The sequence below is a fragment of the Copadichromis virginalis genome, linkage group LG16 (assembly GCF_057382275.1).
Source record: "Copadichromis virginalis isolate Kocher_CV1m ecotype Utaka linkage group LG16, C_Virginalis_male_GT1.1, whole genome shotgun sequence".
NCBI classification, from domain to species: domain Eukaryota; kingdom Metazoa; phylum Chordata; class Actinopteri; order Cichliformes; family Cichlidae; genus Copadichromis; species Copadichromis virginalis.
The window spans coordinates 40,870,483-40,886,483 of NC_140633.1; the positions used below are offsets into that span (position 1 = coordinate 40,870,483).

Below are 16,001 nucleotides of genomic sequence, written 5' to 3' on the forward strand. Positions count from 1 at the left end.
TCCACCCATCCATCACCCTTCCGTCTGTCCTTCATCACTTTCTCCGTCCATCCGTCCATCATCCGTCCATCCATTCCTTCATCAATCCCTCTATTAATCTTTCGTCCATCTATCCATGCATCCATTCCATTGTAACCGGAAGGTTGCTGGTTCGAGCCCCGACTTGGACAGTCTCGTTGTTGTGTCCCTGGGCAAGACACTTCACCTACCGCCTACTGGTGTTGGTCAGAGGGGCCGATGGTGCGATATGGCAGCCTCACTTCTGTCAGTCTGCCCCAGGGCAGCTGTGGCTACGACTGTAGCTGCCTCCACCAGTGTGTGAGAGTGAGAGTGACTGAATAGTGGCATTGTAAAGCGCTTTGAGGTTCTCGAAAAGCGCTATATAAATGCAATCATTATTATTATATTATTATTATTCCTTCATCCCTCGTCCATCCATCCATCATCCATCCATCCTTCATCACTATCCATTTCTCCATCCATCACTTCACCCATCTATCCATCCATCCATTGCTGGTAAAGTAATTTGGTAAAGTTCTGCACAACAGCTGCAGCAGACCCAGCCTGTCTAGTTTGGGAGTTTCAGAATTCTCTACTTTTACAAAGAAAATGAAAGTTTGTGAATATTGCTCTCCTTCAGCTGAGGTTATGAACCATGACGCTGTGACCTTCACGTTAAACAGAAAACCATAAAACTGCTGTTTCCGGCGCAGGAATTCAAACTCTGATGGATCGATGCACGCTGTAGTTTGGCAGTTCTTTATTTTGAAAGGATATGAACACTTCCTCCTACACTGTGAGGAGTCATGTGACCTGCAGATACAAACTCACTGTGTGAAACGACTTCAGCAGCCGAGACAGATTCTTCTCAGACTGCAGATGAGACTTTATTGTCCTCACATGGAAATCTGCTGTCTGTGGGAACCCGCTGGTATTTCACTGTGTGTGTGTGTGTGTGTGTGTGTGTGTGTGTGTGTGTGTGTGTGTGTGTGTGTGTGTGTGTGTGTGTACTGAGTGGGGGATTTCCTGCTGCATGCCTGATTGTCCTTATAAAGCTGCGATGAAGGTTCCTCTCCAACACGCTGATCAGTGATTGGCTGACTGATGCTGCTCTCACTCATCCCTCTAATAAAATGAAATTCTGCACTATTCAGCAAATTACATTCAAATAAAGTCCAGAAACCATCAGGGCAGTAACTCTTCCAGCAGCAGCTTCTTTGATTTCTGCTTTAAGCTCAGTAACTTCACAGAGCTCGTGTTACGACAGCGGTGGTTATATTTTATCATGCGGGTCTTAGATTAATGATAAAATTTATGTGAGTAGTCGAGGTGGGAAGAAGATATAAAATATTGTGAGTGATGAAAAATAAACATTACCAAATAATGTTCACATTCACAGAGCTGCATCTGCAGGACCCAGACTGAGGTCTGTGAGCTACATTCATCCACAGGAGCTGTGATACCAGCAGCGTTCTGGTTTCTATTATTTCATCACATCTGATCAGCTAAACAGTCTGAAATCAGAAAGTTAGACTTTCTGATAATAATGAATCACAGTCGTCCAGCCTGGAAGTAATAAATGCATGAACTAGTTTTTCAGCGTCACTCTGAGACAGGATATTTCTAACTTTAGAGATGTTGCACAAATGGAAGAAAGCAGTCTTACATATTTGTTTAATATGTGTGTTGAAGGACATGTCCTGGTCAAAAATGACTCCAAGGTTCCTCACAGTGTTACTGGAGGCCAAGGTAATGCCATCCAGAGTAAGAATCTGGTTAGATACCATATTTCTAAGATTTCATTTGTAACCTTCACTAAAGCTGTTTCTGTGCTGTGATGAGCTCTGAAACCTGACTGAAACTCTTCAAATAAACCATTCCTCTGCAGATGATCTGTTAGCTGTTTGACAACTACTCTTTCAAGGATGTTTGATATAAAGGAAGGTTGGAGATTGGCCTATAATTAGCTAAGACTGCTGGGTCTAGAGATGCTTTTTGAGTAAAGGTTTAACTACAGCCAGCTTGAAGGCCTGTGGTACATAGCTGATCATTAGAGATAGGTTGATCATATTTAAGATCGAAGAATTAATTAATGGCAGGACTTCTTTGAGCAGTTTTGTAGGAATGGGGTCTAAAAGACATGTTGATGGTTTGGAGGAAGTAATTATTGAAGTTAACTCAGAAAGATCAATTGGAGAAAAAGAGTCTAACTTAACATCAATGGTACTAAGAGTAGCTGTAGATAATATTACATCTGTGGGATGATTATTGGTCATTTTTTCTCTAATGATAAAAATTTTATTTGTGAAGAAGTTCATGAAGTCATTACTAGTTAACGTTAAAGGGATGGTTGGCTCAACAGAGCTCTGACTGTTCATGTTTCTACACTGGTGACCACTTTAAAGACACACTGTGCTGGAAACTGTGAGCCTCGCCTGCTCCGGACCAGGTGAGATGTTCAGTATCAGTTACCATGGTGACTGAACAAGGTAAGACACTGAAAACTGTGACTAAGCTCAGCAGATCTCCTTCTGGTCTGCAAACATTTATCAGAGGCAGGAGTTTTATAAGATTTGCTCCACGTTCCCGTTGTTTGCAATAATATCAGTGAAATAAATCAATTACCATCACGTGGAACAAAATGTATAAAGAAAAACAGTCTCATCATGAACAAACTTGTTATGTGGCTGAGCATTGAATCAGATGAACTGAGGCTCCTGAGCTTAGAGGCTCAGGCTGCAAACTTCCTCACAGGTGGTAATCTGTTTTAAAACATTTTAAATCTGCTGATAGCGGCCGACCTTTCATTTCATCCATCTTCATGTCCACAGAGCAGTTTAAAGAGGGCCGAGTGTGAACGCGAGAGCAGAAGATCAGGAAAAACAGACGACAGGAAGAGGAGGAAGTGACAGTCGGGATGGGAGAGTGACAGAAGCACGCTATTTACCAAAGTGTTTCATATTTCACTGCAGTGTTTACTCAGCACTTATTTATGAAACCATGTTCTTACAAACCTGGGCCGCAAACTAAAGAGCAGCAAACCAGAACAAAGAGTTTCTGAGTCAGCATCACTCTGTAGCTGCTGTCCAGCCGAGGCAGACCTGGGATCAGCTGCAGAGCTGAGAGGAGTCCCCACCGCCTGATGAAGCTGTGGACTCCCTCTGCATGCCCTTCTTGGGTCAGCTTCAGTCTTACTGTGTGTGTGTGTGTGTGTGTGTGTGTGTGTGTGTGTGTGTGTGTGTGTGTGTGTGCTGCTGCGTGTTTTGTCTTTATATGGCTCTCGGCTCTCTGCTGCCTCTGCTCAGCGGTTCAACGACACGGCGCTGAAAAACCTGAGCTGTGACTCCAGCTGATCCACGTGGTTACATCAGCTTCATGATTCTGACCAATCGAAACGACAGGAACAGAGCAGGTAACGAGACGGTGTGAGTAACCTCACCACACACACTCTGATAATCAGTTAATCTGCTTCATGCTGGTGAATGAGTCACGGTGACTGTAGGTGATCTGTATGAGTGGATGGAGGAGGTGGAGGTGTTTGCAGGTCTGCAGAGATAATAACACTAAAGCCGCTCGTGGGTTTAACAGCTGAACACTTTCCCCAGCAGCAGCTCTGCAGGTGGTTTCATCCCTCTTGAAGACGACCGCTGTGTGTTTGCAGGATTCCAGTAAGGATGGAGGAGCCCACTACACTGTGGTGTGAATGCTGCGGGTGTGGGTGCTCTGTGACGACGACTCTGTTTTAAAGACAGATTTGAAACCCAGACTCTATTTTCAGACTTTATGTCATTGCTACAGTTATGATGGACCATAAACTGGTGTTTGCTCACTGCAGCCTGTTCCTGTCATGAAGGTGAGCAGGTGGCAGCGTTCACGGTGTCCACATGTTTCAGGTGAGCTGATGAAACACTTCCTGTGAGTTCAGAGTGCACTTCTTCCTGCTTCACTCCAAACGTCTCAGACTCTCCCACACAAACATTTCTGTCCTGTGTGTGTTTGTTTTTCTCTCTCTGATCAGAAGGTCAGGTCAAAGGTCAGGGTGGAGTATGTCCTCAGTTTCCTGTTGGACCACGATTGTGTTTCTGTGTGAGAGTCAGTGCTGCCCTCTGCTGGAGGACTCTGTCATCACACTCTGAGCCTCAGAGTGAAGCTGTTCCTCTGCCCTGCGTTACAACATCTATGAATCCACACAGGGTCATGGACCGACTCTTACACAGCACCTTTCTGCTCTCCCACAGTACTCAAAGCGGTCTATACAACACGCCACATTCACCCAGTCACACTCACCCATACACGCATGTCTTCTAAGATTGTTGTGCTTCCTCACTAACATTCATGCATTCATTCTCTGATGGATGCATCTGAGAGCAATTTGGGGTTATTATCTTGCCCAAGAAGGGAGCCAGGGATCGAACCACTAACCTTCCAAACAGTAGATGGCCACCCCCCATCCATTCATCCACCCACCCATCCATCCATTCATCCACCCACCCATCCATCATGAAGCAGCTCTGAGGAGATGGTTTAAATAAAGGTTTCATTTCAGGTCCTTTAGTCTATGTGAGGAGGAACTCACTGTGCACGAGGAGCGTCCACGCTGCAGAGTCCACCGTCAGCCCGTCAGCGTTGGTCAGCTGACACCTGTACACGCCCTGGTCCACCCGTCTCACTCTCACCGTGGAGAGGGTGAGACGGGTGCCGTCTCGTCTCTGCCACAGACCTGATCCCGTCCTCACGGGCCCCCCGTCCTTCAGCCAGGTGACCACGGCGCCGGCAGCAGAGGAGGACACTGTGAGGAAGAGGAGAGGCGGCTCACACTCACAGGATCTTAAAGTCACAGTAAAGCTGTGGAGGAGCTGAGACCTGAAATGAAACCTTTATTTAAATCATCATTAACCATCTGCTCAGAGCTGCCTCGTGTCAGTGATTCCACCTTCACAGTCTGAGGCGTTTCTCACCTTGGCAGGTGAACGTGACCTGAGCTCCCTCTGTGGCCTCCTGGTCCAGGGGGACGGCCTCGAACCGCAGGTTGGAACCCGCCTTGGACGTCCTCACCGGCCTGAAACACACAGGTGATCCTGAACACACCTGAAAGTGGACGTGACTTCACATTTAAATAAAAGTGGATTGATCCAAGTTCTGACCTGCTATCTGAGCCGGGTCCTGACTGCTGGACCGAGCAGGTCAGATCTGGATCAGGAGCGTCGATGGACCGGACCTGCAGGGGAGCAGGAGCTCTTTCACTTCATGTCATTCTCTTTCATTTATTCTGCTTTAGATGGCATGAGTTTCAGAAACATTATTATTAGTAGTAGTAAAATAACCTGATCAGGTGCAGTTCTCCTCTCAGCCAGCAGAGGGAGCTGTGCAGGTGGTTCGCTCCTCCAGGAGGCGGCCTGTCTGGGCTCTTGCTCCTCGGGCTGGGAGCTGGGAGCAGCTCTGCCCTCCTTCTGGCTCCTGGTTCTGGTCTGTGGGTCGTCAGTGGGCCGGCCGGTCCTGCGGGAGGAACCAGAGTGGATGATTCTGAACATGCCGTCCTCGTTACCGCGGTGACTGTCCCCGTGTGACAGCATGTTTTTAATTCTTTGCAGTCTGGAAATATTTGATTTACTGGTGGATTTATTTTTATGACGTCTCTTTTCGGTCAGACAGTAAGAAACCTCAGACGGATTATTTGCAGCAGGTTCTGAAAGGTGAAACCTGCCGGTTAGCGTCCCCACAGGAGTTCAGATTGATGAGGAATCTCCTCTGCTTCCTTCAGCTGCCTCTAACCTGCTGCTGTGAACACTCAAGCAGTTTTCCAGAACAAGTTTCCAGCTCGTGAAGCCAAAAGATCTCAAACTCAGCTGGAAAACTTTCGCAGCAGCAAAGGAAAGAGGAGCCACGTTTCCCAGGAGCTGACGAAGCTCTGAGAGGGACGCTGCTGTCCGTCCACCAGCGCTTCAGACAGGAAACAGCTCTGAGGGATTCTTACTGTTAACACATCCAGACATGACAGCACTCACCTGGACGAGTCGTCAGGAGCACCTGGAGAAGAGAGGGGAGGACACGTGAGAGAGAGAACGTCCACATCATCAGCATCCACACAGTCACACGCTCAGAGCGCCTCACCGCCACCAGCTGCTCAACATTAGGCTGTAAACATGTTTTAACGTGGGGCTGACTCACTGCTGCCTCTGCTGGACAGCAGAGGAACTGCAGCGTTTGGTTTGCAGTTTTAAATAATGACAAATGAGCGCGTGCAGCAGCTGAACGACTCTGATTGGCTGCCTCACCCTGGACGGTAAGCTCGGCGCAGGCAGTCGCTGTTCCGGAACCGTTGCTGATCAAACACTTGTAACTTCCTGCATCCTGGACAATCACATCCTTTATCTCCAGGAAGTGAAGGCCTGAGCGCTCGTACATGCTGACCCGCCCACCAGACTGAAGCTCCGCCTCCCCCTGAGAGACAAACAGTAAATACTGAGTTAATCAGTAAAAGCGGACAAAGAATCTGTCCTCCAGCCGCCGCTGCGAGTGAGACTGAGATCCCACAGCTTCTCAGCTGTTCCTCTGCAGCTCTGATCTCAAGCTCCTCGTACCTTGTGCCAGGTGACCCTGGGCTGTGGGCGTCCTGTGGTTTTGGCGGAGAACTTGGCGCTCTGTCCCGGCTCGGCAAACACTCGGCTCGGTTTGTTGATGAACTTTGGGGGACTCTCACTCCAAATGCTCGGCCTGTTCTCCACAGCAGGAGCTGCAGAGCGACACCTGGAATCGTGAGAGATGGAGTTCTGGGATCAGCACTTAGCAGTTACTTCTTTATAAGCATGGAGTGCAACCCTGTGCAGCAGCGCCACCTGGTGTTTGGATGCTGGTGTTTACACACTGCTGAAAAAATGAAAGGAGCACTTTTTAATCTGAGTTTGACATCAAGTCAGTGAACTTTGGGATACTGATCTGATTGGTTCAGTATCAGAGGAGGTGTTAATCAGGTTCAGCTGCTTTGGTGTTAATGAAACTAACAACAAGGACACAGCCCCCAGAGCAGGAATGCTTTCACGGGTGGAGGACACTCACATGTTTCCTTCCTCTTCTCTTCTGACTGTTTTTCACTAGTTTTGCATTCGGCTGGTCTCCATGCTGGTAGCATGAGGTGAGGACTGGACCCTGCAGAGGCTGCTTAGGTAGCTCAACTCCTCCAGGATGATGCCTGAATGTGTGGGAGGCTTATTCATGGAGGGACACACAGCCCCCCACAGGCAGACGTTTTCACTGATTCGAATGAAATTTTAATTTAAACTCTTTGGGATGTTTGAATTCAGCCTCTGCACGTTGATCATTTTTAATTAAATGAATCGATGTGACTCCTGACACACGACCCGGTCCATATCAGTGCTGAAGTCCAGCACCAGGTTTTCCCATCGAGCCTGATGAGTTTTCAAAGTGTTCCTTTCATTTTTGTGAGCAGTGTTTTTTGTTTGGGAGGAAAACGTTCAGCCAAACTCAGAGCTGTGTGAAAGGAGTGTCCTCTGAGACGTCGCGCTCACAGCTGTTTGCACGGCTCACCCTGCTTTCATGGACGGCGGCACGACGTATTTCTTCCCAGAATTCTCTGCAGGTGGAAAAACATCAGAGCATCAGATCGAGCTTTCGTTAAACCTTTAAAAAACGTTATGAGTGTTTTTATTTGAACCAACAAGGCAGCAAGCAGAAATAAAATGAGGGCATAACGAGTGTGGGTGTCACATGTCCACAGAGGAAAACCATACGAACACGTTTTCCTCACAGTGACTGTTTCCTGTCAGAGCTGCTCACGCTCTTACCTTCCAGAAGGATCTCCACGGTAACCTGACGGCTCCCCGCCTGATTGGTTGCCTGACAGGTGTAACTGCCCAGGTCTTCCTCCGTGACCCCTCTCACCAAAAGGCTGAAGCTGCCCCGCCCACCCCGTTCCACGATGTAGTGCTCTCCACCAATCATGGCCCTTCCCTCTCTGTACCATGTGACCTGTGGCTCAGGATGGCCGCGCACCTGAACGATTCAGACAATGGAGAAAAGCAATCAGCTGATTTCACACAGACTCGTCCAGCTGACTCATCCGGCATAACGGAGGCTGTGTCCATCTTTTATATACAGTGTGTGTTTGGTTTGAGGTCAGCGCGACAGAAGCAGACAAGCAGACCGAATCTGCAGGACTCGAAGAGGACTAAGGACCTCACAGAACTAGGAAAGCAAGCGTGTGTGTGTCTGTGTGTGTGTGTCTGTGTGTGTCTGTGTGTGTGTGTCTGTGTGTGTCTGTGTGTGTGTGTGTGTGTGTGTGTGTGTGTGTCTGTGTGTGTCTGTGTGTGTGTGTCTGTGTGTGTGTGTGTGTGTGTGTGTCTGTGTGTGTGTGTCTCTGTGAGTGTTTGTGTGTGTGTGTGTGTGTGTGTCTGTGTGTGTGTCTCTCTGTGAGTGTTTGTGTGTGTGCAGCATGTGGTGGACAGATGTGTTTGAGGACTTTCAGCTGCCATCAGGCTTTGCAGATCCATCCATCATGTTTGGGGATTTGTGGTGCATTCAGGTGTCCTGGGATTCTTCACATGCAGTCAGCAGACAGCCAGAGGAGCTGAGGCAGAAATGAAGAGCGCTGCCTTCAGGTGAAACTTGTCCAGTTTGGCTGCGATTGGGTCTTTAAGTGGTTAAACTGGTGTAAAACCACGGGGGAAACCAGAGCAGCGTAAGAGCTGCTGATTAAAGTCGGGCCAAACACAGAAAATGACTTCAGAGAGCAAATAAAGCAGAAACAGAGCGTTTGGTGTGCTGGGATTGTTGGGAGGCTTCACATCAGGATGCAGCCGGTCACAAGACTGAAGAAATGTTAATCCGTCCGCTCTCACATCCTTCCAGCCCTTCAGACTCTCAGATACAAACACAGTCTCCTGACCTGTGATGAAGGTTCAGCCTGATCTTCCTCGCTCTTATTTCTGTGGCTGGCAGCGAACCGCCTTAAACGTGTTCTTTAAAGTTGGGATGTTTGTTCTGTCTCAGTCCTGCTTTTATGATCTGCTGCTGTGAGCTCTGTTTTTATGGTCTCTCAGATCTGTGAAGCACTTTATTCTGGAAAAAGATCCAGACACAAATCGTGTCATTCCTCCCACACCGAGTGTCTGTCCTCAAGTCCTGCTTCAGTGTTATGTTGAAGAGTAGAATAGAATAGAATAGAATAGAATAGCCCTTTATTGTTATTGTACATGTGCAACAGAATTGTAGGTGCTCCACACCAACTGTGCAGGAACAAGTCTGTGAAGGTTCTCAGTCATCCAGGTCATCATAGTCTAAGAAGCTTGCAAAGAAAAGCGTCTGGACTTCTTTAAGTTGCTTGAAGACGTTTCACCTCTCATCCGAGAAGCTTCTTCAGTTCTACGACACCAACTCTCTGCCATCTATAATCCAGTTTTGAGATCCCTCCCAGACGCCTTAACGCCCACTCACATCCTGGGCCATCTGACCTCAGGAATTCGCATGATAAGGTGGGGCCAGGTTTCACAATGAACACACCCGAAACTCTGGCTGATTGAGACCCACACCCAGTTTCACACCTTGGCTCATGTGATTAGAGGATCATCAGGGGGTCCTTTTGTCCCTCTGTGGGGGGTCACTCCCACTGGGTTTATATCTGGGACTCTCCACCATTTGACCTTAGAACTGAAGAAGCTTCTCGGATGAGAGGTGAAACGTCTTCAAGCAACTTAAAGAAGTCCAGACGCTTTTCTTTCCAAGCTCCTTTGACTGTGCAGAAATAAATAATAATGAAGAGGAATATATATACAAAAATAAGAGGAAGGCATACAGGTTGCAAAGTGCTCAGAAAAGAGGAAATGATAAATATTAACACGTATAAATCATCAAGAAGTTTTAACAATTAATTTTCTGCATTAAAGTGAGTCGTTTAAAATGAGCCAGTCTGACTTTGATCGTCAGTCTGTTGTGAGTCTGTGAGGGCGTCAGCGTCTCCTGAGGCTTTCCTCATACACAGAGCCTCATTTCTAGCCTCCATGTTTATATTTGGTCAAACTGTGGTGATTACACTGATGCACGCTGGCACCGCTCGCTCAGGTCACAGGAACACAACTATTTATACAAAGCCAGAGTTTAAAGTGGGCTGAAACCTCCGTCTGATAAGAAAGGCTGCATGTCTGAAGAGCTCAGCTGCTGCTGACATCGGCTCTGATGAACCTCCAGAGACTGAAGGTCGGCTTCATCCAGAGTTCAGAGTGCCGGAACGTCTCATTCTCAGACCTGACAGGTGGAAATATCTCACATCTTAGTTATCTTCACGGTGTCGAGTCCACCTTAAACCACCTCAGAGGTGTAAACGCTGTTCACTGTTTCAGGTTTAGAGGTAAAAAGAACCAATCAGAGTCTCACCTTGCCCTCCAGTCGAGCTTCTGCCCCCAGCGTGACCCGGGCATTACGGGGAGGAAGGACGAAAGCTGGAGGCTCGTTGCCGTGGGAACCGCATCCTTGTGACAGGCTTGTAACCTTGGAGACGGTGGAAACTGAAGCCAACCGCACGTCAGTCATTCTCCTATCAGAGGAAACAAACATCAGAGAGTGACATCACAAACATGCTCTGAGCATGTGCACACCTCAGAGGCATCATGTGATCAGCTGATCATGTGACTCTGAGGAAACCGTATTTTCATCTGCAGCTCAGTCCTTGTTCTGATGACCTGTAACACCCGACACGGCTGTGAGTATCAGTAGCATCTGTAGTTGTTCAGCATCAGATGAGTGCGGTGGTTCCTGACACACATACCTGTGAATCACCTCATCATGGTGGTGGTTACTACACCAGCATGAACCCAGGAGCTACTGGTCTCCCAAGGCAAACTGGTCCTGGGTGAGGACAGAGCAGTATACATGCCTGCCCTCCAGTGGGCTCCGGTGGGCCTTCACTTGCAAGAGGGGCTGTCGGATAGTTACGGCTGTGACGTCAGCTCAGAGCGTGCTCACTGCTGGCTTCACAGTCGTTGTATGTTGGTGATATTTTCGGCTTTTGGCTGGACATTAGCTCAGTGTTTGCCGGCTGGTCGCTGTGTGTCTGCTGGATGTTTTGTGTGTTTTCAGAGCAAACAGCAGCAGTCTGCAGCTCTGACCCTCTCTCTGCTGCTGCCTTATAAGGTCTAATAGTTACGAAACACACCCAACTCTGTTTGAAATAACAGTTTTATCAACATGTCAGCTTTTGTTTCCTGTCTCGTCCTGATCGTGTGTTTTTCTCTCCAGCTCAGAGCTCAGACACAAACCTCCATCTGACCGAACACGAGCTGCAGCTCAGCCTGAATGAAAAACTCTGAGAACAGGTTCAAAGTTCATGCTAAGCTTCTGACAGCACGTCGGTGCTCATTCTCTCAAGGAGTGAACACAGGTTAGATGCTGCAGTTTCTGGATACATCGATCAGGAACAAGAACGTGAAGATGAAAGATCAGCGAGACTGCTGTGTGAAGATGATGAGTTGATGATGATGAAGGTTAAAGATGTCCAATGAGCCGCCACAGTCCCATGAACTGATTAAATGTACCGAAACCTGCAGAGGAGAACGTGCTGGAAATGCTGCAGAGCACCAACAACCAGAGATGGGCAGTAACGCGTTACTGTAATCTGATTACTTTTTTCAAGTAACGAGTAAAGTAAGGGATTACTATTGCAAAAACGGTAATTAGATTACCGTTACTTTCCCGTAGGAACGCTGCGTTACTGCGTTACTAAAACTGTGATTTTTTTGCGAGAATGTCTCACGACAGTGACGTAAGCGAGTGCGACGTTCGTGACAACAGCTGTGTGCAGATCAACAATGGATCATATATCGAGTGCAGAGAGAGTATGAGCGTGCAGCGTTTAAAGCGTGGAAGTACTGACCTTACTTTGAGTTTGATTCCATAAAAAGTGACAAAAACATTAGTGTCCGCTGTGCGTGGGAAGAAAACTTCTTTTTACAGCGAAAAAACCCCTAAACTTCCAACAAGCACCGAGTAGCTACGACGTAATGGGAAACTCACAGAGAAACTCGCGGATTCTTCCACTGACCGCGGCACACCTGCACCAGGGTAAACCTCCGCCTACCCCACTCCTGCTTTACAGGTGAAAATAGAGCAACAGGACCGCTGAGTCTTTGACTTTATTTATTTTCTGCTGTGTTTTACTTGCATCTATTTGAAAGACTGAGTGTAAACACACAAAATATTTTATTTTATGTGCTGGAATGTGCAGAAAATAGGTTTAAATGTTAAACTAATTTCTTCCAGTCAGAGAATGTTGCATATAATTTAACTTTTGCTTGATGCATAAAGTTAAAAGATTAAAACCAATAAAACAAGTTTTAAAAAGAGACTTTTCCATTTGATTACATTTTGTATGATGGATTATGCAGAAAAAGTAGAATTGGGCTGAAAGATCTATCACTTTATCACCTCTTCAGGTTGTAAATCGTGTTTTTAAAAAGTAACTAAGTAACTAAGTAATTAATTACTTTTGAAAATAAGTAATCAGTAGAGTAACAGGATTACTTTTTGGGGGAAGTAATCAGTAATTAGTTACTAATTACTTTTTTCAAGTGACTTGACCAACACTGCCAACAAAGATACAGAAGAAGACAGCATTCAAACAGGAAGGCCTGCGAGAGCTCTGAAGGTCACAGAGAGCCTGAGTGAAGCTTTTCTCACAGATGGTGTCACGTTAGTGGAGCGACACAAACAGCAGGAAAACAAAGAGAAGCTGACAGAAGATCAAGAAGATCAATAACACAGAGATAACAGAGATAACAGAGCAGCGACACATGAATGTTTGCAGTCAGCAGCTCAGCTCCACCCTGAGTGGCAGAGAGAGAGAAAGACTGAGCGGAGCTCACTCGCCCATCTGCGCTTGTCATTAGCAGAGTTCATTATCAGGAGCAAAAACTGTTTCCTGTTTGTCATGCTGAACCAACGCAGCCAAATAACACAGAAGCCTCCCCTCGGTCGGAGCTGCTAACTCACTTTCTAAAGTTCAAAGTTCAAACTCTGACTTTCAACAGCTGCACTCGGCTGCTGGGTCACATGACCTGATGCAACATCAGCTCTACCAACAGAGCAGAGCTGTGAGGAGGAAGTCCTGAGACCTTGCAGCTGAATACCAGCTCTGTGATTCTGTCAGCAGGTCAGCCCTCACTACCTGTGAGCAGCTTGTTTTACACAAAGCCTGCAAATATTTCACTAAATATGGAGAACATGATCCAAACAGCAGATATTTCCACCGAGTAGAAATGTTTTCACAGTCTGACCCCGCCCACCCCACCATGACCTCATCGATTCAAATCCAAACATTTCCCGGAGTGGTCTGTAAATATGCTTCAAGTCTTTTCTCACTGTACGTGTGTGTGTGTTCATGTGAAACTTTGATTTTGCTGTTTCTGTGTAGCCTGAAAGCATTTGTGGTGATGAACGTGTGTTTGAACAGACAGGTGAGCTGCAGCGTTTACAGCCAGCCTGCACTCAGAGACAGGAATCAGCTGCTCACTGCGATCACGCAGACTTCTTCTCACAGTGAAAACCTTTATGAAAAGTCAGAGAGTTAGCACTCATCCCAGACCTGCTGCAGGAAGACAGCTGCTACCATCGGTCATATTTAAAGTCAGTTTGCATTTAATGTGAGGAACGAGATGAGTGAGGCTCAGACACGATGAGACGCCAGCCTGAGACAGGAAGCAGCAGAAGATAAGAAGAGATCAGATCAGGCATCAGGCTGTGAAATCAGAGCTGCAGGTGAGTTCACGGTGCTCTGAAACTTCCCAGCAAACTCCGGTCGGTCTGAGGTCGGCTGTTTAATCAGAGGAGATTCCTTCACGTCAGTCGACCGTTTCACAAACATCCTCTACAACTAAGCAGCAGCAGGCCGAGCTTCTGTTTCCCACATTCACCCTGTAATATCACACACTGTGCAGCAGCATCAGCACTGCATCTCCACTGAGACACAGAGGCGTGAAACATCAAGCAAACACCAGACATACATCAATATCCCAACAACATCCCAACTACGTCCCAACGACATCCAAACAACTTCGCAACAACATGCAGACATGGATCTGTGCCTGGAATTTAGATACTCTGCCCTGAAATGCAGGAAGTCTCACAGTGACTGAGTCTGAAATCCTTCATGGAGCTTTAAAAAGACGTCCGAGTTTGATGGTGAGGATTAACTGATGATTTTAGATGTCGTGTTCAGTTTTGATTGTGTGAAGGAAACCTCCACCAGTGCTGAGGAACATCTACAGGTGGAGGAGCAACACCTGCTGACCCGAGCTGCTGGCAGCTCCCTGCCTGAAGAGGCTTCAGCATCTTTACTGGATTTTCTCTCAGATTTGATTTTGTTCTTGTTTAAACTCTGCTCGAGGTTCAGACAGACGCAGGCTCCACTCTGATCTGATAACCTTTTGTTATTGACACTCTGATATTCATTAACATTAAAAACCTGCAGCATGAGGTCTGAAAGGTTTGAGCGGTCCTTACAGTCGCATCAAGCTGGCTTCATTCTGTAGGACTCAGTGCTGTAGTGACACCACAGCAGTAACACAGCACTGTAAAGTATAAAAGTCTGTGACTATGATGAAGTATTTCTTACATCAGAGGGTAAAATGATTATTACTGCAGGATTAATGTGGAGCTGCTTGGTTTCATCATCAGTCTGTGGCTGAGGGGTCGTTCACCTGCTCATCGTCTTCATAACCGACCGCTTTGTATAAATTCAGAGATCATAGCCCACCACACTAACTGCACTTTGATTCATCTTAAAACACTGTGCACAGAGATATCACAGAGGTCAGAGGTCACCACACTGATGATACAGACAGAAGAAAGCAGAGACTCAACAACACAAGGAGTGAAAATAAGATGAGATAATAACTGAGGTCAACTTTAGTGCCAAACATGAAGAAAAGCTAAAGATGAAAGTGAATGAGGGACGAGTTTAGTTTACAAAGTAAAAACATTAAAATTATCAAAGAGAAAAACATCAAAGCGTCACATCTGCACAGAGTTTAACATCTGGCCTGAAACATGTTTGCAAACCTCAAACTAATCGCTCTGATTAATCGGCTGATCATTAAACTGTTGTTTGAGTCTGTGACGCGTGCAGCAGGAGAAAGAGCAGAGAAGGAGAAGCAGCTCTTCAGCTGCTCTTTATCTCTGATGGACGTCTCAGTATTAAACACTAATAAACTGATCTGGGCTCAGTGTTTGTTTAACCAGCAGGAGCCTGGTGCAGCGCTGACCCCGCCCACCCCAGAGTCTGGGTGCGTTTGATTAAAACACAGGAAAAAGTCACATTTGAGTCTGAAGAACCACAGAGAGAAGAAGGAGAAGCAGTGAACTCACAGCTCTGATGTTCCTCTGATGGTTCTCCTCCTCTGATGGTTCTCCTCCTTTGATGGTTCTCCTCCTCTGATGGTTCTCCTCTGCGACTCCTGGAAAACGAACCAGACTGAGGACCTTGTGTTCCTCTGCAGCAGCTTCACCTGAATAATCCGCTCATTCAGCACCGGGACTCCTCCTCTTCCTCCGGGCAGTCACTGCTCTGTGCTGCTGTGGGTGGGGGTCTCTGTGGGTTCAGGCTGTGGAGCTCAGGCTTCTGATTTGTGTCAGTGTGGCGCCATCTGCAGGTCAGTCTCGGTGCTACACTCTGTAGCATGTGTGGGAGGAGTCCTGCTCCTCAGCCGCCACCCCCTCTGACATCATCCTGGAGTTCGTCATACAGACGTGTCTGAACATGAGAACTCCTCTCAGGTTCTTTACAAACCTCCAAAGAACAGAAGCAACAGGTTAAACAGAGTGTTTGTATCAGCTGTCTGTGCTTCATCAGAGGAACTTCATCATCCTCAGACTTGTTCACATAATGATGTGATGAGAGCACAGTTTGATTGGTTATCCACAGATTTAGGAATCATCCATCCATCTTCTTCCGCTTACCCAGGGCCGGGTCGCGGGGGCAGCAGCCTCAGCAGAGAAAC

General features: G+C 47.0%; 1 protein-coding gene across 2 annotated transcripts in view; it reads right to left on the minus strand.

The window, feature by feature from the left end:
* The window catches only part of mylka (myosin, light chain kinase a), a 45,917-nt gene extending 30,386 nt beyond the window's left edge, over positions 1-15,531 (minus strand). Inside the window, exons 1-11 of one of the 2 annotated variants that reach the window (XM_085434835.1) lie at positions 15,370-15,531; positions 10,387-10,546; positions 7,803-8,010; positions 7,546-7,591; positions 6,582-6,747; positions 6,276-6,441; positions 6,006-6,027; positions 5,325-5,496; positions 5,145-5,218; positions 4,959-5,059; positions 4,577-4,789 (exon numbers count right to left, since the gene is read on the minus strand). In XM_085434835.1, coding sequence (XP_085290961.1) covers positions 4,577-4,789; positions 4,959-5,059; positions 5,145-5,218; positions 5,325-5,496; positions 6,006-6,027; positions 6,276-6,441; positions 6,582-6,747; positions 7,546-7,591; positions 7,803-8,010; positions 10,387-10,542 — 1,324 coding nt within the window. In that variant the 5' untranslated portion in view covers positions 10,543-10,546; positions 15,370-15,531. The remainder of the gene's footprint in view (positions 1-4,576; positions 4,790-4,958; positions 5,060-5,144; positions 5,219-5,324; positions 5,497-6,005; positions 6,028-6,275; positions 6,442-6,581; positions 6,748-7,545; positions 7,592-7,802; positions 8,011-10,386; positions 10,547-15,369) is intronic. The other variant, XM_085434836.1, reaches the window with a different exon arrangement.
* Between the last annotated feature and the right edge of the window lie 470 nt (positions 15,532-16,001).